The 25,434-nt window shown below is 37.6% G+C and overlaps 1 protein-coding gene across 8 annotated transcripts in view; it reads left to right on the top strand.

Moving 5' to 3' along the window:
• Positions 1-25,434, top strand: part of RAPGEF2 (Rap guanine nucleotide exchange factor 2) — a 242,043-nt gene that overhangs the window by 89,664 nt on the left and 126,945 nt on the right. For all 8 annotated transcript variants that reach the window (XM_072773789.1, XM_072773792.1, XM_072773794.1 and 5 more), the window contains exon 4: positions 10,919-11,002. In XM_072773789.1, coding sequence (XP_072629890.1) covers positions 10,919-11,002 — 84 coding nt within the window. The remainder of the gene's footprint in view (positions 1-10,918; positions 11,003-25,434) is intronic.

Here is a 25,434-nt window from a genome sequence, read left to right on the forward strand (position 1 = left end):
GGATATAATCACAATTTTCAAATATCCTTCTTGTCCATGTTTCCATGATTTTGCTGTACTTGTATGTGTGTATAAAGAAAATAGTGAAGTCCCAAGATTTTCATTTACATGAAGGAATGAGATTTTTAAAGAATTAGCCTGTACGTAGAATTGTGGTACAAGGATGTTTAACCCCAAGCTTAGCGTGTTGTGAGGTACTTGTGTGCTGTATGTAAATATGAAAATTCAAATACACACACACTTGTGTATACATACATGCACATACACTGACATTTAGACAAACTTAAGATTATGCACAGTTGGTAATACTCTAGGGCTTCTTAGCAATATTGATATTTTAATATTTACTATTAGTCTTTAGATTAAAATGCTTTATTTTTGTGGTGAATAGAAGAGTAAATAGAACTTTCAAAGCTGTATTTAGTTTTAACCTCTGTCAAGGCAGGGACTGTAGTTTACATTTGCCACGCCTGGTACAGAAACTTGGAGTAGTCTGTTCTCTGTTATTTTTTGAGTTTATTTCAAAGGAAGATGCTCCTTTTAGAGATCGGCTGATAAAGACCTTCATTATGGTCTAATTTTGTAATAAAAGGGCTGACGGTGTGTTAGGTGTTAGATTTTTTCGTATCAGTTCCCTGTGGAACTCTTTGGTGAATAAAGACCTCTGAACTCTCAGATATAGCTCTTTAAAGAAATATGTAGTTGGTAAATAAGGCTAATTACTTCATCTGCTTTCTGATAAGTACAGGTTAGTGGTGCTATAAACCGTTTGGCAGTATTATTGCAGTTACTTGAGGCCCTTGTTTAGTGGGTTGGCAGATTTGGCTTTGAATTTCACTCAGTTTCTGGATGTCTACAGGTTCTCTTTGATTTCTGAGCACTACTTTTCACTAGATGAGGAACAGGTTTGTGATGAAAATGAGATTGCTGTGCATAATTCTAAAAGACTGGCTTTATAAATTAATTTCATGACTCATCGGTAGTTTTCAAAACATTTAACTTTTCAGATTTGGCTGCTCTTTTTTTTTTTTTTTAAGATTTTATTTATTTATTGCTGAGAGATACACACAGAGAGAGAGAGAGGCAGAGACACAGGCAGAGGGAGAAGCAGGCTCCATTCAGGGAGTCCAATGTGGGACTTGGTCCCAGGACTCCGGGATCACACTCTGAGCCGAAGGCAGATGCTCAACCACTGAACCACCCAGGCGTCCCTATATATTTCTTTTTTAAGATTTGATTTATTTGAGAGAGAAAGCAAGGACGAACATGTGAGTGCATGTGAGCAGTGGGAGGGGCAGAGGGAGAGAATCTCACAGGGACTCCCCACTTAGTGTGGAGCCCATCCCAGGACTTGATCTCAGGAATCTGGGATCACGACCTGAGCCGAAGGCAGACGCTCAACCACTGAGCCACCCAGATGTCCCTTGGCTGGTCTTTTAAATTTGATAAATTGTTTCTTGAGCCCTTGAAAATATCCCTCCATCCTCAGTATGGCTGAATGACTGATTGATGTATTGTAATATATGTGGAATCTGCATTGACATTTTTTTATCATTAAAAAAAAAGTGTTTTGAATAACTTAACGGTTCCCAAGGCATCACTCCTTCATTTCATTTTTTAAAATGAATTTTGTTAGTTTAAGAATGACTCCATTTATGAGCCTATAGAATTTTTGGCTTTACTCGTTCTTCAGGTCTGCTGGCTAAGTGAATTACGATTAAAAAAAAAAAAGGATGTCTTATTATATTCCCTGTATTTTCTTTTTTTTTTTAAATTTTTATTTATTTATGATAGTCACACACGGAGAGAGAGAGGCAGAGACACAGGCAGAGGGAGAAGCAGGCTCCATGCACCAGGAGCCCGACGTGGGATTTGATCCCGGGTCTCCAGGATTGCGCCGTGGGCCAAAGGCAGGCGCCAAACCACTGCGCCAACCAGGGATCCCTATTCCCTGTATTTTCAAAATACAGTTATTTATTTTTCAAAATAAAGCTGAAATAGCCTTAATATTTTCATCAGTTTTCAGAGTTCTTCTAATGTATTTACTTTTCCTTTTTTCATGGTTCTGAGCCCCTGCTATTGAGTAGAGAATAAGGATTTTCTCAAGAACTTAATGTTAAAATGGTGCTTTTTTTTCTTCAAAATTTTTATTTATAATACAGCGAAGTACCTTCCTTACAATCTAGAACTTTTAGGAGACAGAATAAAAAGTTACCCTCAAAAAAAAATTACCCTCTATTTCTTAAATGTGTTTTCAGAAGTATGGGAATTTATATATTTATATATAATTAAATATTATGAAGTATATACTTTTGTAATAAATATTGCTTCTTTAAGCAGAAGAGACCAGGGCCCTGGGTGGCTCAGCTGGTTGAGCGTCTGCCTTCGGCTCAGGTCACGGTCCCTGGGTCCTAGGGTCGAGCCCCGCATCGGACTCCCTGCTAAGCCTGCTCCCTCTATCTCTGCTGCTCCTCCTGCTTGTGCTTTCGGGCTCTATCTCTGTTAAACAAACAAACAAATTCTTAAAAAAATACTGCTTCTCTATAGGGTAAAAATATAAATGCAAAAACCTGTAATTCTTGTTAGAGCTCTTTCTAAAATATGTTTTATTATTATGCCTTAGTAAAAATCATGTGGGTTTACCTTTCTTTTGACCTAATATTTCTAGGATCACTTATAATGCTGTGTTGCATTAATTTATCTGATGAGCTTACTTTGTGGTATTGGCCATCCAAAAATAAATAATGCATATTTTGTCTTTCAGCTTATAGCTTACAGTCCCATCAGAGGAGCAGAAACCCAAAACAACTGATGATTAAACTTTTTGATTAACCCAGTAACAAAAGTGATGTAATGTATTTGAAAAAAATTAACATTATTGTGTATCTGAAAAGCCATCTGCATATTGGAAGGTGGCCATTGTTAGAACTTCTTTTTTTATGCCATGGAACACTTTGTTCATAGGAAATCCTATTTAGCTCAATAGCAGTAGCTGTTATGGTTAGAAGAGAGTTGGACGGTGTGTAGTCCCAAGGGGCTGGCAAGTGCATATTGAAAACCTCTGCTGTGAACTAACTGCCTGACTCCTGTAGAAGGACAGAGAATAATTTGCTCTAAATAAGTAAAGTTATTTGCATGATGGCTTTTGGCATAATCATATATTTGAGAGTACAAGTCTAAGCCCATCAGAAGAGTATGAAGGACAGTATAGGTGAGCAGCCACGAGGGCCTGACCTTCAGCAGAGAGCCTCGATGGAGAGGCTTGAGGGTTGGGAGGCACAAACAGAATGTGATGATAGGTTGGGGAGAAGGAGAAACTTAGGAAGATTTTCTTCTGTTTTCTGGTTTTGTCCTCTGGTTGGATGCTGCTGCTCAGATGGTAGATCCAGAAAGAGACCGATGTTTTCTAGTTTTGGTCATTTGGTGGCCGGCCTTTTGGGATTCCTTGCCTAGTTGTCTCCACTTAGTTATTGGAATTTTTGTTACTCGTCATTTTATTTCCCTTTCTGATGTTTTACCCCAGATGGGGAGCCATTCGCCCACAAAAGGGTGATAAGAATCCTGGCTCCACATCTTTTGGATGCCCGCAGCTTTGGTGTTTGAATATGGTATAATATCCTTTCTAAAACATCCAAAAAAATGGATGTTTGATGTTTGGTGTCCTAGTTGCATCTAACCTCTCCATGAGTGCCCCAGCCACTTCTTCCCTGAATGGTCTTCCTAACCCGTGTTTGTAGACGCTTCACTGATGCTTGAATGGGTGACCATTCTTATTCACCATGATTTTCATGTTTTTGCTTCTCTGTGTCCTAATGCCCTTGCTGCTGTGGCCCACAGAAAGCACTGTAGAGGTGATTCTATGCCTCTGGGTCACTTCCGACCTAGGCCAATGCCATATTGCACTTGATCTGCCAAAGTGGGCGGGATTCCTTCCTGTGGCTCTGACGCCCTCCTCATGCCTTGTTTTGTCAGGCTCATCTGGGAAAGCACTAATTTCTGGCCCCAAATTTTCTGAATTCTTGGAGGGTACCATTCTTACCAAAGTTTCTGTTTCTATTTGTCACCGCCACCCTCCCCCCTCAGGTGCCTGTTTCCAGCTGAATATTAAGGCACCTGAGTATCCCCTGCCCGCAGCTGCCTGCCCCACTCCTGCTACTCTTGTCTTGTTGCAAGGCTTTCTCCTCAGTTTTCCTTGCTGTCATTGCCATAAGCAGCCCTTTTGGTTGTTGGGCTCCACAAAACACCACTAAATTTTCATATTAACAACTGAATAAAGTAGCCCTTTCATGTTAGTTTTTTGCTCTCTAATAGCTGCCTTTGCTAAGTTAGTTTTCTTTTGATGCTGATGCTGATTCTTCCAACCCCCTTGTCATCTTCAGTTTGATCACTTGCATTAGCTTCCTGCTTTCTAAATGGGAAATGTGCAGCGGCACATGCAGCCCTTTCACGTGCAGACATCGCCACCGTGTGGGCTTCCCACATATTGCTTAAGGCCGTTCTCGGCCTGGTTTCATTTTTCTGGTTACTGGTAAATTGAAACTTACATCTTTGACTTTTCTTAAGATTTTATTTATTTATTTTATTTTATTTTATTTTATTTTTTTTATTTATTTTTTTTTTATTTTTTTTATTTTTTTTTTTTTTATTTATTTATTTTAGAAAGAAAGCCCAAGAGGGGGCAGGAGTGCAGGGGGAGGGAGAGGGACAAGCAGACCTCCTGCTGAGCGCAGAGCCCTATTCCCTCCAACTCTGGCCAGGTCTCCAGACCCGGAGGCCTGTGACCTGAGCCGAAACCCAGAGTCTGACGCTTACCCGACTGAGCCACCCAGGTGCCCCAGGCTTTCACTTTAATACCACATCTGAGTTGGTGTCTATTAAATATTAATTAATTCATTAAGAATAGAGCTTGAGTGCCAATCAAGCATTGTGTAGCATATATATATATATATATATATATATATATATATATACACACACACACACACACACACACACACATATACGTGATACTGGTGAGTTACAGGAGTTTAAAAACTAATGGTGGGGAAGACTCTTAAAATAAATATTATGACACTGGCAGCTGCTTACTGTGAACATGTACAAAATGCCCTGAGAGCTCAGGAAGAAAATGAGTCACTTTATTTGGAAGCTACTAACACACTTCTCAGGGTAAGTGGTAGTTAGCCTGGAATTCGAAGGATGAGTAATGAGTTTACTAGATAAAAGGTACTGTTTAAAAGCTGGACCAGCAGGTTTATCCAAAGGCCCTTGAGACATTGTTGGGGAAAAATAGTGTAGTATGGCTGACCAAGGTGAAGTTTGCAGGATAGGACATTTGGGGTTAGGAGCAGGAGGTAAAATTGTAGGTTGGCCTTTTAGAAATGGTCATAAGAGAAGGAAAGAGATGAAGAGAACTCTTTTTTGTGTACCTGCTATGCAAGGCACTGCACAAATATACTGTTGTTAAATCCAAGTAATGTTGTGAAAAAGGTATCAGTATCTCCATTTTACAGTGGAGGAACTAGGATCTAGAACTAGAATTTAACTTCAGCAGGATCACATGGCTAGCAGGAACGAATATATGTTCCAAAACCTTTGTGCTTTGCATAGCAACATATTGCTTCCTTCCTGTGCTCGCCAAGGGTTTGGACTTTCTCTGGTTGGGGAACTACGGGTCGTAAGCAGAAGCTCGCCACGATCTGACGCGCATGAGCAAACGGTAACTGCAGTGGTGCCCAGTTTCTACCTGCGGCAGCGCGCAGCTCCTGTCTGGAAGGAGCTTCAGTGTCGTTGGAGGAAGGTACCTAGGTACCTCAGGACTAAGAATTCAAAGGAGAAAAATATAAAATAGAATAAAATTAGATGGGATAAATATTTTGGAATTTGGAAAACAGTGAGGAGAAGATTTATTAAAGAAATAGGGCTTGAGCCAATTCTTTAAGGTATGATATGATTGAGAAGATGAAGAGAGGCAGACGTCTTCGACAGGTTGGCCGAGGTGGGAAGGAGCAGCCAGGAGAGCAGCCAGGCAGTAGTGGTGGTTCGCGTTGAGGAGTAGAAGGAAACAAGGCGGGGACAGAATGGCTCCACATTCAGTGCTTGCCTCTCTCTTCCCCGTTATTCCAAGTCTACACTTGCCATTCCAGCTTAGCCTTGGCTTAAGGGGCATCATTCATTTTTGATTACTTCAGAGTCCTTCTGTCTAATTAGACCGAGAGCGAATTGATCATTCTATAATGGTCTGTTTATATTTTGGTTTTGTTTGGTTTGGTTTGGTTTGGTTTATTCATTTTCTCCACGTTGGTGAAATAAAAAGGCTTTTCAGAGTGTCTTGTCATACACCTAGGCTTTTGTGGCTTTCATTTTGTAGATTGCAGAATGGGCTGTACTAGCATCAAATCAGTTGTCTGTTAGAGTTCTTAGTTTAGTCTAAAAAATTATAGGTCTTTTCTAAGTGTCCATTTTGGCTAATCAGAGAGATTTGCAAAGTACTACTTTGCTGTATGTCCCTCTTTAATCTTTAGGTTCCTCTTTTCTACCCACTGCTGCTGGTGTTAAGACTTAGGTTATTTGGAGACGCTCAATCCAAGGTTTATTCCAAGATTCAGCTTGTCCCATTAGCTCATAATTTCGGCCCTTAGCTCATTTTAAAAGCATAAAACAATTATTGAGGAAAAAATTAAAATAACACTGGTGAATATGACACCTGCAACTTATTTCCGTAGATATTGATAGAGTTGTACTTTTTCTCTTGCCATTTGTTGCTGTTGGGGCTTGGTTTTGAGACGGTTTTTCTAAAGGTTTTTCAAAGTTGACAAGCCCCAAGCATAAAAATCACCTGGGGTCTGTGTTTAAAAGGCACTGTGATGGATCTCCCACCTGATGATCATAGACTGTGGGGTTAGGTGGAAAAGGCAGAGGCTGAGAGCATTCATTCTTAATTAATATCCCAGGTGATTGACATGCATATTAAAGCTTGAGAACCACTGGACAAAATGAAATCCCAGTGTTAGTCCCAGATAACTACTATTGTCATAGTCTTATGTTTGCTAACTTCGTTGCCAGTGTGTCTGTAAGCGAGGTCTGGGATTCAGTTTGCTTATTACCCTTTAAGTGTTAGAAAAGTTTAATGCTGCTCCTGCTAAGTACTTTCTTAGAACCTCTGCATTTTTTCTTTAAAAAAATAATCATCACTTTATATGTGTAAAAAATGCTATAAAACCTCGGGTAATGACAGCTGCACTGTGGGAAAGGCGTATTTGCAGCCTTTGAAGGGAAGCAGGATGTACCCCATACTGAAACACTGCCTGCCTGAGGCATAATTGTAGATGATTTCTAACAAAGTCAGGAGAATTTTCTGGATGATTAATACTAAGTAAAACAGATTTTATGGTGGCATCTCACAGCAAGGAATTTTTGGAACACAAACCAACATGAGTTCTGTGGGGGGATGGGTGGGAAGAGAAGATGGGAGGGATTTTCTAGCTTTACAGCTATTTCCTGAACATGTTAAAATAAGATTCACTGTTTTTGTTTTCCTAGTTCTGATGAACTTACATTTATAAAACCCGAATCCTTAAAAAAGAGATAATAATAAAGGAGTTGCTGTGGTCATAATTGGCATGGCATGTAGTGTACATGTTCCCTAAATTCAATAAATGTTTGTTGATTGATCATCCTCTTGTCAGTTCCTTCTCAAGCAAATACAGCTTTTGTGAGTTGACATTTGAATTTTTTGGAAAAGGTAGAGGAAACAGCCCATCTATCAGGAAAACAAAATGAAAGTGGAAGAGGTTGAGATTATCAGTTTCTTATCTTTACCGTCTTAAATTTTTTCTGAAAGAGTCAACCCTAATTATAGGGTAATGAATGGGCATTCGGGGAGTCAGAATATTGCCTGTTACCGTACTTTATCCACTTTGGACATTAGTTATCATTCACTTCATGCATGCTTTAGGATCAGTGCCAGGAAGGCTGCATTTACAAACCTTGCACTTATTTCATCCATAGTAATATGCCTTCAAAGTGGACAGGTACGGGCGCCGAGGTGGCTCAGCGGTTGAGCGTCTGCCTTTGGATCAGAGGGTGATCCCGGGGTTCTGGGATCTAGTCCCACATCGGGCTCCTCGCAGGGAGCCTGCTTCTCCCTCTGCCTGTGTCTCTGCCTCTCTCTGTGTGTCTCTTATGAATAAATAAATACAATCTTTTTAAAAAAAAAGTGGACAGGTACAGAATAACTAGGAAGCCAGCAAATGTTTGCTCTAATCTCTATGTCACAGTTGATTTAGACCGTGGTATATGATAAAAAAAAAAAACTCTAGAATAATTATTATTCGCATTTAATGAGTGTTGTTTATTTAATCCTTGCAGTTACTCGCTCTAGTAACTTGCCCAAGGCCACATAGTTAATAAACAGTGATCTACCTTAACTTCCCATTTTTCTAGATTTCAGTTCTCTTGACCAACCTTTTGGTGATAAGGAAACATTGTAAGAGCAGATTAAGTTTACATAATAATTCTTTTTTTATTTCAGTGTTTTATTACTTATTATTAAAAATTTTTGAAGCGGTGCTTGCATTTGGGAGAGCACACCTTCACTTAACATAAATTAGAATTTAATAATAATACTGTCACCTTATGCTAAGAAAGACACCCCTCCCCCCCAATGATTATAGATTGTAAAAGCTAATGATTAAAATCTGGAGGGAAAAGGATATGAATTATTTCTGTAGTACTGTACTTTGCATTCTCATTTGAGAAATCATTGAACTTTTATGGTTTCGTTGGAGCTAAACTCTATTTGACAATATCCTTCCTTTACTTTTCATGAAGCCTTGCTATCAGGGACTAAGTAGTTGTGATATTAAGACTGATCTTGGGGAAAATGATAGTCAACTGCTGATTTGTTTGGAAGCAAATAGCAAAATGTAATGATTACATGATAGTGGTTGGTGCTTTAAATAGCTATTCAGAACTGTAAATAGAATTTACTGTCCTGTAAAAACTTTTGGAATCTATTTCTACCTGCCCTCTCTCACATTGTGCTGTGAGACAAGTGTAGTATGCAGCTTCCATGTTGTACTCATAACAGCAATGTCCTGTACTTCCTTCCACCCCTTCCACTGCCTAGAATGTGAATGCAGTGGTGAGATTTGAAGCTGCTTCCTTAGAATATGCCATGGCCGTTGTGGGTTGGGAATGACAAAGCCACCGTCATATCAGCCTTGGGCCTTTGGTGCTAAGGCTGCCGTTCTGTGTGTGAGAGAGAAATGAACTTCCTCCTGGTTAAGCCATTACTATGTTTAGCTTTTTGTTTTGTTTTAACAGTATCTGAGCCTGTATCCTAACTAATAAATTTGGTGAACTTGACTGGATAAAATAGAATAACTTACACAATGGCAAAAAGTGCAAAGGATAAAGTAACAAACTAAGGAAGAAGCTACTCACAGCCCATCTTTTTAAAAAGGCTAATTTTTATAAAGTGTTTCTAGATTAGAATAAGTCCCACAACTTAAAAGAAAATTGGTTAAAAGTAGTAAACTAATTTCACAGAAAAAGATTAGACTCATGGAAATAAAAAAGGTGCTCTTGTAATAAGAAAAAGAAATGAAAAATGCACAAAGATCTCATTTTCATCAAGCAGATTGGCAATAACCTAAAAGATTGTTAAAAAAAAAAAGCCTCAATGGTAGTATTTCTCATGCCCCCCTGTGGCTTACCCCTTACCCACTCTGCTTCAGCCGCACCTAGGCCCTGGCTAGGTCATGTCAGCCTTTGCACTGACGCTGGGTCCTCCCCGCCCTTTGCCTGGAATGATGGTTCCTGACCCTTGGCTGTCAGCTCCTCCACCCAAATGTGCTCTCCTTGGTGAGACTGGTCTTACCCAGCCAGGTATGACTGTAACACCCTGTTTCGCATTTTCCTTGACCTATAGTAATTTTTTTCCCCAGAGCACTGATTTGGAACTTAACTAATTTGCTATTTTTCTTATCTGTATTATCCCACCAGAATATAAGCTCCATAAGGGAAAGAACTTTTTGTTGTTGATGGTGGTGTTCCTTAAAGTATGCTAAGCACCTAGAATAGCCCTCATCATAAAATTGTGAAACATTTGTTAAACAAATGTAGCCACTATATTATATATTAGTAAGGCTGTGTGATAGTATATAGGTAAGTAAGTTGCTGAGTTGAGCACCTGTGGAGGACAGTTCTCAACATTTATCAAAATTATGGTGCATGTGCCTTTTGACACAACAGTTGCACTTCTGGTTACTAGTTATAGTAAAAACTGTATGCATGAGGTTCCTGGTTGCAGTTTTTATTTATTTTTAAATAACTGCAAATGATTAAAAACAACAGAAATAACTGTCACCAGGGGTTGCTTAAGGCAAATATGTCACATCCACAAGAAAGCTATCCTCTCATAAGAAGATCTCTAAGAGCACAAAGGAAAGAACACTATAGAGTATGCGGTCTTTCCATAGAGAGAAAGAAAGACGGTGGAGGGAATAAGAATATATGTCCTGTTTTTTCTGTATATAAATTCTGAAAGAATATCCAACAAGTATGGCAGAAAAATGTGGGAGCTTGGTAGAGAGTTTCATTGTTTACCTCTTTATATTTTGTTTTACGAAAAGCAGGGGAACTATTTTAGTCAAAAAAATTCAAAGATAAAACTTGGGATGGTAAGTGCAGTAGGTGTAATATACTGATAAGTATCTTTAGCTTATTTGGAGGATAAAAGATAATTTAAAAAATGATTCCAGTAATCAAATAGTGGCATTTTTATGAATTTGTTTTATGCTATTTCATTGTACTTCATGATTCTAAAAGAAACATGGGTACTATACTTTGTGCTATGTTTTGATTTTGTTGTTGTCACAGATTAATCATCTGATTTTATTATCTTTTTTTCTAGTCCTGATGATATTGGGACCTGCTGGTATATCCTTCTCTCTGGTTCCGTGTTCATTAAGGAATCCATGTTTCTTCCAAGAAGCAGGTATTGTATAGATATTCTGTAATGGATTATCTGTGAAGCTTAAAATCCTTTTGCTGAATCCTTTTGCACAATTCTTCTCTTCCTGTTTCCTCTTCTGCTGACACAAAACAAGGTAGTACCTTGGGGTGTTGATCTTTAAGAAAGGACCATTTTATGTTTAAACACGATTCCAATCTCTTTAACCAAGGAAAAGAACACAAGATGTGTTGGTGACATGTCCATTTGTTATAGGAACATGTCAGGCTAGTGTAGGGCACATTTGTTCATCTGCATAAAATCTGCCTCTGTAACAGGCAGTCTCATAAACATCTAAAGAGAAGCAAAGAAAGTTCATTGAGACCACATGGGACTAGAAATAGAAAGCCAGAGACTATCGTTGACTTTTCTGCTTTTTAGGACCATATGGTCTCTCATTCTTGCATTTGTCTCTGGACTGGCTTCCCGCTTTCTAAGGCTACTAATGTCTTTCTTCGTGTGATTTTGGCTGTGTGTGCTGACTGTTGATTTATGCCCTTATGTCCCTAATGGTTATGCCATTTGGCTGTAGTGCCCCTATCTTTTCTTTGGCTTCTTCAGGCTATAGTCTGATTGTCTGGGGTTGGGGCAGATGTGCACCTGGTTGCCATCAGCTATGACCATCTTTGGGTTAGAACTTAACTGTTACACATGTGCCGCCTCTGTTTAAGTTCCCTGACTGAGGGTGTCAGCTACTGAGTTTTACTAGTTATTTTTTACCCCATTTGTTTATTTTTCACAATTAAATATTTTTATTTTGACTGAAGTTTTTAAAATTTTAACTGATTAAAGGGCACCTGGGTGGCTTGGTTAAGCATCTGACTATTGATTTCAGCACAAGTTATGATCCCAGGGTTGAGATGGAGTTCCACATTGGGCTCTGCACTGAGTATGGAGCCTGCTTGGGGTTCTCTCCCCACCACCCCCACCACCCCACACCCATGCACACACATTCTAAAAACAACAAAACCCAAAACTGATTAGATATCTTTATTTAAACTTACTAAATAAATATTTGAATTGACAAAATTTATTAAAGCATAAATGACCACCCCCCCTTCTGTAACCTAACCTAAGTCTCTCATTAAAATATTAAAGTATATTCTTGATGAATAATTCTGAATGGGTCAGAGACATATTAAGAGTCTATTTTAAAGATATGAAGAAACTTTTATAAAATGTCAGAGTCGGTGAGACAGGGAGAAGTAATTTGTACAGACCTAGGTGTGGTAATAGAAGGCACTGGGATGGCCTTTGGAGGCCAGAATGGTAGGTAAAGAGTGCCAGAGGCACATTGCATCCATCTACTGAAAAACAATCTCTGGTGCAATTCCCATGCCTCTTTGCCCTTCTACTTGTCCAAGATCAGATTGGCAGGCATTATTCTCTTTGGAAAATGGCCCCATGAGGGAGAGAGGCTCTATTGCCTGTTTGTTCTTATAGTAGGAATAGTTATAGTAATGGTAATAGCATTGGTGGTGGCAGTAGTAATGATAGAAGTAGTAATCATTTTAGTAGTAATACAATAATGATGGAAAAATAGCTGAGGCTTCGATAGTGCTTTCTATTTACCAGGTCACCATTTTAAATGCTAAATATATACATATATATATATTTATGATATAATTTAATATTGCAACTATCTTTTGAGGTGAGTATAATTATCATCTGCATTTTATGATTGAGGAAACCGGCAGTATAAAATGGCAAGTGGTTTTATGTCCTAGAATTCTACCCAGGAAGCCTGGAATATGCCTGTAAACCAGCTCCTGTATTTCTGGGAATTCTGTTTCCCAGAGGAATGGAGAATTGAATAATACTCTTCTCCCTCAAACACAGGACCTACTTTTTTTTTCCCTTTTTGGAGACTCTTAACTTGGAAGAAGGTATAGGCAAACAACATTTAAACATTGGTATACTTTTAAAATTATATATAATTTTAATGTAAAAAATAATAATTACATAAATTAGCAAAGATAAAGAGAAGGAAAAAATCACTTATAATCTAATATCCAAGATAATTAATCTGTAATATTCTAGTGTTTTACAAGTATGCATTCCACATATTTAAGAGAATACTTAATAAACAATTTAATATCCTGTTTATTTCAACTAAATAATATGTGTACATATATGTGTAGTCTTGTAATATTAAAAACTCTTTAAGGACAGCCCCAGTGGCTTAGTGGTTTAGCACCACCTTCAGCCCAGGACATGATCCTGGAGACCTGGGATCGAGTCCCACGTCGGGCTCCCTGCATGGAGCCTGCTTCTCCCTCTGCCTGTGTCTCTGCCTCTCTCTCTCTGTCTCTGTCTCTCTCTGTGTCTAATAAATAAATAAAACTTTAAAGAAAACCCTTTAAAAGGCTTATGCTGTATGCATTTTAATGCCTGTTTAATTGTTCAGTTATCTGAACAGTTTAGTTAATAAATGTAAGGGTACACATTTGATACTTTATATTAGAAATACTGCTTTAATGACTGATTTGAAATTTATGCATCTTAAAAGAGAACAAAGGTTAGTGACTTCATTATCATATTGGTGCAAGGTCTGTTGTGCAAACCAAATCTATAGACTGAACTCCTAGAACAGTGAAGGAGCCTATGATGGTCTTTTTTGACTACCAGCCATAATGAACTAGCCAAGCAAGCAGCAGCTTGTTCTAACTTCTGGAAAGGGAACCTAATGTTCAGATAACTGCTGTTCTAGAAGAAAGAGGACTTGCAGTTCAGACCTATTTTATGAACACATTGGACTCTATGTCTAATTATTTAAAAAGATGACATAAGTTACTCTTTCTCTGGCTGGGTATCAAGTGCTCGCAAGCCAGTACTTTAATGGGATGAAGGAAGGAATGGTGTTGCAGTCTGAATGACAAGCTAGTACTATTTATAAGCTATTTCTTCACGTTGCACCTGTGACATTTGCTCTAAGTTGTTTGTTTCCTTTGGTGATGTTGCCTTAGGAATAGTGCTGATACTGTTTTAATAAGGAATCTCTACTGGCACTATGCTACAGGTTGACATTAGTGATTCATATTTCTCTAGAATTCTTTCTCATTGAGGTTTGATTACAGAATAATATGGATGAGGTGTTAGTAACAGTCGTATTATAAAACAACTAGTTCACAGATGATTCTCCACATTTACCATATTTTTATCATGTTAGTCTGGAAATTGTTTATTGGTGTATATATAATAAGTAACCTGCTCATTCTCTTAAAAGTTTCAACTCATTTTAACAGCTATTTCACCCCAAACAGTTAGTCTTGAATCAAAGTACTTTGAAAAACATTTTTATATTTTTAACTAATTCTCATGAAGTTGCTTTGACACCTGATATCATCAAGTGAGAAGGAAGGTATATATTGCAAAAAATCTGTCACTTGGCTTTCAGGTTTCATTCACTTTATTGAATTCCTCATTTAGGTCAGCATTTTATGATTTTAAAAAAGAAATTTTGTTTTCTTTTTAGATAGATAAAGGTTCTTTGGGCTGCTACCTTTACTGCGATTATTGAAACATGAATCGTTTTCGTGATAAGAGTTACATCATTAATGGAGTCTATTAATTCTTTTGAGACCATCAGTGACAGCTCACTCTTTCCCATTTCAAGCAACTTAAATGATATAAATTTTTTATGGATTTTATTGTAAATCTATTAGAAATGTCTCACCTTTTGAAACACTGGTATTTGTACAAGTGGCTGTAATGCCATTTATAATGTTGTTACATGTAATGTTGCCCTAAGGTACGCTAAACTCTGGAGTAAAATATGTAGTCTTGAAGCAATATATGATTTACAGTAATATTTTTCTTAAAGTCTTATTTAAAATAAATTCAGTCTCTTTGATCAGAAAGATGGTGAGCAAGGGTAATTTAGGAATGCAGCAAAGGTTATTCTCATTCTCATTTAGGAGAATGTCAGAGGGGACACTTATCATGGATGAATATAGAAACAGTATAAATTGGGTGTGTTTTCCAATCAGATAAGCAAAGCAGTGGTAGTCACTAAGTTGTGCAGGTGGTATCTATGGTAATCGTAGGTTGATCTATTAAGACGGTGACAGGCATCATTTCAAAGGCATAGTTTGCAGCAACAGTGAAGCTGGAAAGCAATAGATGAAAATTGTCTTAAATAAAGTTGCAGGTTTAGAAGTGGTTTTTAAAGTATACTTTTGATTATTCTACAAAATGGGCCAGAAGATATCAATATTGTTCATTGTCACAATGTGCTCTAAATCAGAGTATTTATGGAACTTTAATAAAGATTGTTATATACTTTAAATTTTCTCACTTTTAAAATTGTCCCACCCTATGAAACCTATTTTGTAGTAATGTCACAGTTTATTTATTTATTTATTTTTTTATTTTATGATAGTCAGAGAGAGAGAGAGAGAGAGAGAGAGAGAGGCAGAGACATAGGCAGAGGGAGAAGCAGGCTCCATGCACCGGGAGCCCGATGTGGGACTCGATCCCGGGTCTCCAGGATCGCACCCTGGGCCAAAGGCAGGCGCCAAACCGCTGCGCCACCCAGGGATCCCACGTCACAGTTTAATAACTTGGGTTAATATATTGTGTTTTGGCTGCTGGCTTCTTTGAAAGGCTGAGAATTTTAATGTAGATATTAAAGATAGGCTTAGACTGTGCTTCTAAACTTACTGTTTGGATTGTTAGAAAAGAAGACAGTTTACCTACATTAACTCACAGCATTGGAATCTTTTTCTAGTAATCTATCATTTTACATTTGTTTGTAAAAAACAGAATGTTAGATATATAAACATTATAAACTGTCCTTTCGGTTTACGTTGATCACAATCATAGAAAAAAAATCACTTTATTAAAATGTTGAACATGGTTTTCTCAATAGAATCAATTTTATCCTAGAAGCCTCCAAGGAAGGACCTTTTAATAGAAATGATCATGCACACGATATTTAAGAATAAACAATGTTTTTATTGCTCTGATAGTTAAAAACTCTCTATATTTTTATATACAGAGCAATCAGTAAGCAAATCTCTTAACTTCATATCAGTGTGGTAGAGGCTGTAAGTTTGAAGAAGAGATAAACCCAAGGTCTAGAAATGTTCAAGATGCCAAGAAATGGGTTATAATCAAAGCTGAGAGCCTGAGGAATTGGGGACAAAGACCTATCTATAAAGAGGGGGGAGGCTTTCAATGCATGGAAGTTAGGGTGCAGCTACCAGGTTGTCAGGCAGCAGACCTAGTGGGACAAGTGATCTGTACACTCGAAGTGCAGTAAGGGGTTATGTCTATAGTGGGCAAGCCTTGTCCATAGAAATTGCTGAACATGGAAATGCCATAAAAATTTAGGATTGGTCAAAGACCCTTTTCATGTTTTTGGTTTATTCTGTCTCATTCTAAAATAGATTTGATAGAGTTTAAATTTTGAGGCATAATTCCGTGTCATTTCAAATAGTGGTTGAAACTGGCATTACGTCTTGTTATGGTCTCTATATTAAGTTCTGGAGTATACAAAGGAAGCAAAATAGTCTACTCCCTGCTGTCATGTAATTTGATATCTATTTGGGGGGGGGTTGAAGCTGTTTTATATGAAACATAAAGAAATTGCCTAGGTGTCATTAGATAATACAGTGTAAACTGATAGAGCAAAGACCACACGGAATGCAAAATCCCTTCCAAGATTAGTGGTGTTTTATTGTCTGTGGTAATCAGGAGTAGCTCTTAAGGAAGTGAATTTTGAATTAGGTTTATGATTTAGATTGTTGAACAGTGGTTGCAAAGGAAATCTGGACATAGTACAGAACATGAGTGATGGCACAGAAATACAATTGAAAGAAGGCAGTTCATACATAAGCAAAAGCCAGGGTGGAGGGAGGCACAAGAATAGGATCATTCAGCTAGAACAGACATGCACTTTAGGGGGTGAACTAGTTGCAAAAGCATTTGGTAATGGTGTCATTAATGGAGAGGTCTAGTTTACAAAGCTACACAAGCTGGTTGGAAAGGCTAGGATTGCTGGGAAGTTAGGTATCACATAACACTGACGGGGGGTTGGGAGAAGTGCTCACATCATTTATTTGTGTCATATTGGCTGTGTCCATTTACAAGTACTGCTTCTCTTTCATTGATACCAAATATATCCACAATTTAAAAATTAAAATTATGATACGGTACTCTCAATAATCACATTTTAAATTAGAGCTGGCAGCTATAATGAGGATAAGTGGGGAAACAAGACATTTAACTAATCAGTTCTGAGAGGCTAAAATACTATTCTCATTATGATTCACATGACAAACAATGAGCTACTTGAGTTTAAAAATCCAGGACTACTTTCTGCTTTCCAGTGCTGCATCATAAGTTAATTGATTTCTCTGAAAATTGCTAGCTTTTTCAGAAATGGAAGAGGGTCAAACAATGGAAGAATGGTTCTGTATTTATGTGGTAGGGACTGAAAACACAACTAAATATTCCACATTTCATGTAAAGAGCTGTATAGGATTAGAAAATCATATTCTGGAAAGTACAAGTGTGTTATAAGTCATATGATGCCTTATCGGAGATGGGAATATGGCTTTTAAAAAAACAACTCACTAGTAAATCATATTATAGAAGGATAAGTTTATTGGACATTAAATATATCCACATGGTATGAAGGGAAGGTGAGGATCAGAGTTCTGGAGATTATACAGTATGGATAAGAGTTACCTTCAATTATTGGCCAAATCACATGGTTGCATAGATTGAGCATGGAAGAGAAATTGTGGTTACTAAAGAAGGCATGAGGGGGAAAAAAGAAAAGAAAAGGAAAACCTAAGTCATTTTACAACTGCCCTCACTGGGTTTTTAAAGTAATGTATTGGTCTTATATACCTTCCTTCCTACCATGGGAAGATACCAATAACTTATAACAGGATTAAATGACATGATACATAAGTTTTTCAGAAGTTTTCTTTATAGCCAGCATTCCTAAAAGTTGTTTATTTCTTTAAAAGAAAAAATTGTCCCTCCCTTCTTCCAAGAGAAACCATAAGATTGATTTAATTCATATTTGGAATAATCTAAAGTGAGTGGATGATAGAAGAATTAGTAAGAGCTAATAAATAAGGTCTAAGAGCCACTTAACTCAGGCATTGTCTCATACAGCCCATTACTACATTATTTTGCAGAAGCATATGATTGGGGCCAGTTAATGAAAATAGTTGGTTGGACATGGAATCATAGAAACATACTTTTTTTTTTTTTTTTTTTTTTTTTTTTTTTTTAGAGACAGAGAGCTTGTGAGGGCGGGGTAGGCAGAAAGAGGAGGAGAAAGAGAGGAGCCCAGGGTAAAGCTCAAAATCTCATGACCCTGAGATCATGACCTGAGCTGAAATCAAGAGTCAGATTCCCAACCAACTGAGCCACCCAGGTGCCCCAGAAACATACTGCTATTTTAACTTTAAAGTGGTCACATTGATCTGTAAATGTAAACACACACACATAAACTTTCATGTATAACTGGATTAAAATATACACATATATGCATGAATGTGGGTGTGTGTATCAAGTCTTATTGGACTTGACTATTTTGTGTCAGTCTTCTACAGTTATTTTGCCTATGCCTAATCCAGTGGCAGTTTATTAAAGAAAAAAAAAAAAGACATACCTTGGGGTGCCTGAGCGGTGCAGTCGGTAAGTATCTGACTCTTAGTTTTGGCTCAGGTCATGATCTTGGGGTCATGAGATCAAGCCCCACATCAGGCTCTGTGCTCAGTGCGGAGTCTGCTTGAGATTCTTGCTCCCCCTGCCCCCCCCCCCCATATTTGTGTGTGTTCTCTCTCTAAAATGAATAAATAAATCTTAAAAAAAAAAGCAAAACAAAATTGACATATTTTATTGAGATTGCATAAACATTCTACTTCATAGATTATTTAAGTTAGTTACCAAGAATAAATGATAAATGTATTTTTCATTTACAATCTTAGTCTGTTAATACCTAATCACTACAAGAGATGGTGTCCTAACAACTTCATATCTAGGAACTTGTTTACCAAAGGGTTATCAGAAGCGATGAGCATAATGACTAGACTGATTTCTAGCACCAACTGTACTTTAGGCAATTAGTTACGTCCTTTTAAAGGAGTCTTCAGCTTAATGCTTAATTAGCATTCATGAGTCCTTCTATCGACCTCTGTCCTAAATTGCTCATCTTCAGTCATATATGCATATCCTCCTATCTTATTCATTCTACAAATATTATTGAGTTGCCTCTGTGTGCCTGCCTAGAATATAGTGTTGAAACACAGGTCCTGCATCTATGTCACCAAAACCAAGAGATAAAAGGTGTTTGAGAAGGTGCTGCAAGGAGATTCAGTGAGGTAAAAATAGAGATGTGGTTTAGCAGATGGGAGATCATAGGTGACCTGAGCGAGTCAGTCTCAGTGAAGTGGTGGAGCTAGTTTGGGGGGGGACACTGGGAAAATAAGAACTGGTAAAAGATAAATTTTTTGGGAAGAGGAGCCCAGAAATGGAATGGTGGCTGGGAGTTGTTTGTGAAGTAAAGAGAGGTTTGTTTCTGTAAAATTAGAAGATGCTAGTATGTGTTTGTATGTTGATAGAGATGATCCAGTAGAGAGGGGTAAGTGAATGATACCAGAAAGAGGAGAGGGAATTGCAGAAGTGGATGAGACCCACAAGAGGAGAGGTGTTGGCTTTGGAAAGAGTGAAAGAGCTTCACCTTCTTTCAGGCTTATGATAAAGGCTGTATAGGTCATTGGGTAGATTTGGGAGTTCAGTAGTGGGTATTTAGGAATTTTTTTATTTTATTTATTTTTTATTTTTTTATTTTTTTATTTAGGAGTTTTGACAAAAAGAGAGAGAAGTTGTGAAGCAGAGAGTGTTGGGTGCCCGTTTAATATTAGTGGTCATAGGTGTGTGTGTGTGTGTTTCCTAGCAACTTTTGGCTCTTTAGAGGAAGGCGTGGAGAAAGTGGGTAATTGGGTATTGCTGGGGTTTGTGCTTTGTCAGTGCATGTCGTAAAGGGAGAGATGGGAGCAGGAGTTAGAGTGTATTTGGAACACCCATTCCTTATGTGGATTCTCTCCAGATCCCTTGAACTCTAGATACCATGTATGTAAAGCAACACACACAAGTCTGCTTGACTTCTTGCTTTTTCTCTAATAATGGTTTTAATAGCTTGTCACCAACTACAGACATTTCTGTCTCAGTTTTGATCTCTCTTTTCTCCCCTGACAGTTGTTTTTCTTTTTTTAAGCAAATAACACTTCAGAGTTAGAAATGACAGTATCTCTCAAATCAGCTGCCTCTGTCACCACTGCCAGTGCCTTTGTTCAAGTGTCACCTGCTCCATTAAAGTAGCTCCCTGTATGCCTGCAGTACTTCTTCCGTGGTGTCACCCTATCATTGTTCGAAGCACGGAATTTTTCTTTTTGATCTTTCGCATCATGAGCTTAAACAACTATCAACTGCCAAACAGATAAAATCTAGACTTCTTAGTGATATGTTTAGGGCAGCTCAAAATGTCTCCAACCTACATTTTCCCCTGTACCTTCTCCAGCCACCCAAGTGGTTCATTGTGGTCTGACGTACCTTTGTCAGGGTGTCCTCACCATCTGGGATGTCCACCTCGTTGTTGCTACCTACCTTCACCTCCCACTCCTCATTTGCTGGTGAAAACAGCATGTTTTCTTCTCTAGGAATCCTACCCTTGTATTCTTGTAGGATTAATCATTCCTATCCATACTAAACTGTAAGATTTTTTGGAGGGCATGGGCTGTATTATTCATCTTTGCTTCCCCTGTGCCTAGCACATAACAGCACTTTCATAAATACTTGTTGAATCATATTGGTTCAGGATTATATTTTTAACTTGCCCTTTGAAAAGGAGTTTAAAAATATTATGCTGATATCTTCCCTTTTAGAAATAACTTTTTGGGACGCCTGGGTGGTTCAGCAGTTGAGCGTCTGCCTTTGGCTCAGGGCATGATCCCGGTCCTGGGATCGAGTCCCACATCGGGCTCCCTGTGAGGAGTCTGCTTCTCCCTCTGTCTATGTCTCTGCCTCTCTGTGTCTCTCACGAATAAATAAATAAAATCTTAAAAAAATAATTTTTCAATAACCTATGATGTATTGAAAGTCTGATGAGTATAGAGATGAAAAGTTTGGAGAAAAGAATAAGGCTGCAACGCAACGGAAGGAGGGAGTTTGGGGCACTCATGAGAATTTGGTTCTGGCCAGTTTGTGCAGGACTGCAGAAGAAGAGGGAGAAAGGCAAACGGTTTCTTGTTGAATATTGTTTTGCTTACTGCATTAGTTATGGTTAGTTTTGGTTGTATAAAACAATTGCATAAACACAGCAGGAACTACTTTTTTTTGGTCACACAAACAGACTCTCAAGGTGGATGGCCCGTGATGGATCGGTGGCTCCACAGTGTGCAAAGGTTACAGACTTTCATCCTTCTGCTCTACTTGTGCTTACACATGGCTTCCACTTTTGGCATCAGTGCGTCCCTCCCAATGGCTGCTGAACTCTAGTGGTCACCTCTGCAGTGGCAGCTAAAAGCAGGAGGAAAGGCCGAAGAACAACAAAGTTAACTTCCATCCCAATCAGATCCCGTGAAACAACGTTTCTTTTTATATCACATCCTGCAGAGGTACATACATGGCCACTTCAGGTTGCCCAGGGGTCTGAGGCAAGCAGTCTTCTATTCTGCAATGCAATGCCCCCACTAAAAATAATAGTATAAAAATCTCCTTCTGAGGAGAAGGAGGAGAGTGGACATGGGAATGGGCCAACAGCAGTCTCTGATACATTTGCTCTGTAGTTCCCCCTCATGTTCTTTTTGTTGATTATTTTTCATTGCTAGATCATTCTTCCCCTCAGTCCTAGGATCATCCTCCTCTTTAGCTTATTCACATTGCTTCAGGTCTTACATCATCTATAATTTCTACTTGTCGTGTCTAAAGTTGACTTGAGTCCAGGTATTCCCATGACACACAGATAAAAGGTAAAGATATATATATTAAAGATTTTAAGGAAATGTTGGGACAGGGTTCCAAGAAGGCAAATAAAGTTAAGAAACAAATGTGAGCTCGGTTTGACTACAGCTGGTAATATTGAGGGGGAGAGTTTAGTTGCACTTGATATAAATATATCCTGTGTTAAATTTGAATTAAGGTAGATGTCTAAGTGAAAGTAGAGTGAGACATGTAAAAAAGATACATTGGAACATATTAAAATATTCCCCTTTAGATATTAGTTGTGCTTTCTGCTTCAGGATGAAGCATCTTCACTCTGGAAAGCTAGTGTGATTTTTTTTTTTGAGCATTTTTTTAGATGAAACTTACCTCTTTTAAATAATATTCTGATGGGATATCTGATGCACAGAGCACAAGTGCTCTCTAGAGAGGGAGTTCAATTGCTGGGTCAGGTTGGGAATTTGGTTGCTATAACTACAACTTCACAGATATAAGCACAGACTTTCATAGTCCTTGGAAAATTGGCATTGGTAGTGTCTTAACAAAGTAAGTAGCCTTACAGAGAAGGACTCTGATGTTTTTGTTTGTAGTATAATTGATATGGTAGCCCAGGTCATCTGATGCTTGAAATCTTTAAGTCCGGGAACTTGTCATTTGTGATGCTTGGTGTAAACGAGTGTGTGCGAGTTTACCCTAGATGTCCTTCTTTATAGTGATGTTTGGATTTCTCTTGCAAAAGTTAATATTGTATTTCATAAAGGTTGTAAAGCCTGATGTGTGTGTGTGTCAATGGAATATAATATTTTTCTCTTTAAAAAGCTGGATTTGCTTATCTCCTGCAAAGTGTCATGGAACTCACAACCTCTATTTGTGCCATATTTGGTTGGGGGGGGTGGGTTGGTTTGAAGGGATGAGTAAATTACCATTTCACCTATATGAATTCAAAGTATCTTAAATTTTGTATCAACTAAATTCGTTTTTATTTTTATTTATTTTTTTCTAAATTTGTTTTTAAAGAAGCATGTGTTCAGTATTGGGGCAACTACAGAAAATAAGAGAATGTTATAACTGAGAGAAAGATTGAGATATGAAACAAATTATACTTGATGAAATTGGAATATCTTTACTAAAATAAAGGTTTCCAATTAATCATAGCTCAGGGACCCTCTTTTATTTTACTAAGAGTTAAATTGCATATGTGTATATATATATATATATATATATATCTATAAATACAACAAAATTACATATTTGAATGTTAAAGAAAATGACTTTATATTATGTACCCCACTTGATTTTTTTCAGTGTACTGAAAATTGTTTAAAAGTACTTGAAGAAGAATTAAGAAATAGTTGAAATAAAGTAATAGCTTAGATGTATTACCATCTTTCTATTAGAATTTAAATGAATGTTATATGAGTTTAAAAATTACCTTTTATATTTATTACTGATGAGAATATTGAACTGTAAGTTCAAAATATTAAAAATTTTATTTCCTTAGGTGTTTCTTACTTTGCCACACATCTATGGTTTATAAAAGTTATGTGTTTTTTGCAGTGAAATATGAAATATAATTTCTGGTATTGCATGTTCATGTATTATAGATCTATGTAAACATTAACTATTTTCTTAGTTATCTAAAATTTTCTTAGTTTATCTAAAATTTGAGTCCTACATTTCAAGAGTATTTTTACTTTGCCTTTATTAATGATTTACTCTATGTGAGTTTATGGCAGTTTATGACTATAAACTGCTTAGTTTATCAGCTTTATTAAGATAATGTTTATTTCTTAATTTAAACATTTTCAGATAATTTAAAATATTGAGACAATGGTCAGAATCTGTCACTTTCCTATGTTTTATTTTAATTATTATTTTTGCTTTATTAAGATTATTTTAGAAAATCATCATTAAGTATACTTTCATTTTACAAATAGGAAAACATCATTCTAAATAATATATAATATATAATATATCTTTACCGATGTGTGTATGTATGTATGTATGTATGTATGTATCTCAGAGGTCTGCTGCTGCCAAGATGGTTTATACAGTCTAAATAATTATTTAATCATTATTCAGAATCTTGGGACCATTTCAGTTTACTACTTTGTCACCTGGTCTTGACTTTTAACTTACATAATTTTGGAAATGCAGAATGAAGAGTTATCTGTGAATAGGGGCTTCTAGGTTTTATACTCCTTATCCCATTTAATTTTTTTTATTGAAGTATGATTGACATATATAAAGTGAACTTAAAAAAAAAAGACTTATTTATTTGAGAGAGAGAGACAGAAAGACGGAGAATGGGCCCGAGAGCACGAGGGTGGGGACAGAGGCTTAGGGAGAAAGAATCTCAGCAGGTTCCCTGCTGAGCACAGAGCCCAGAGATCATGACCTGAGTGGGACAGTTAACCGGCTGAGCCACCCATGTGCCCTCTTAAGTGAACTTTTAAAAACCTTTGTATATAGTCAGTTTTGTGTATGGAAACATCATTGTGGCTAAAGCAGGGATTTCCCCCCCCTGATTATCTATGTCAGAGTATAAAGTTAACAGTTTTTCAAATATAGTAGAGAAGAACTATGGTAATTACTCCAGCCCAAGAAGTGTGAGTTTAATTTTTCTAAGAATGTGCTTATGGGACAAGTAGAAAAGACACTGGATTAGAGTCCTTGTGTTTGGCAACAAAGATGATAACAGATAACATGGGACAAGATTATGAAAGGTAATTGAGCAAGGCAGAGGTTTCTAAGCCAGGCTAGTTAGTAGGTTCACCTGGCTTAGGATGGGTAAAATACTGAGGCCCAGACCCTCGAGATCTTCATTCACTACAATCTAGACTGGACCAGACAGTCTCCTTTTCAAAGTTCAGAAGCAAGTGGTTAGTCAGATTTGAACTGGAAAGGCTGGGCTAACGACTATGAAACTGATATGTAACCACTGAAGTGAAAGGATCGCTAGACTGAGAAGATCGTGGAAGATTTGGCAAAGCTGAGACAAGACAGGAGCCCTATCTCTGTGGCCTTGGTGTGCCAAAGCTAAGGACCTGAATGTTATTTTCAGGAAAATTGAAGTTGATGGGTCATATGTCAGTGTAATTTAGAAGGATCAACTGATGGATTTTAGAGATGGAGCTTACAGGCAAGGGAAAAGGTGGAGTAAAAGATAATTCCAGTGCCTTGAACTTGGCATGCCTGGTAGTATGATGCCTTTGCCAGCTATAACCAAATCTGGAAGGAATGAAATGGGTGGATATCAGAGTTGAAAGGAATGTAATTGGTATTAGGCATGTTCTGGTACATGGTTTTGACAGATAGGGGGAGCTACAGGCGACAAGAAGAGAACCTGGGCATTGAGTCACCTGAAACACTTTGGAGATAGGGTAGCGGAGGGTGGAAAGGTAGGTAAATAGGAAGAATACAGAAGCAAAAATGAGATGCTTATAAGGTCA

Source organism: Canis lupus, chromosome 13 (genome assembly GCF_048164855.1).
Source record: "Canis lupus baileyi chromosome 13, mCanLup2.hap1, whole genome shotgun sequence".
In the NCBI taxonomy this organism is placed as follows: Eukaryota; Metazoa; Chordata; class Mammalia; order Carnivora; family Canidae; genus Canis; species Canis lupus.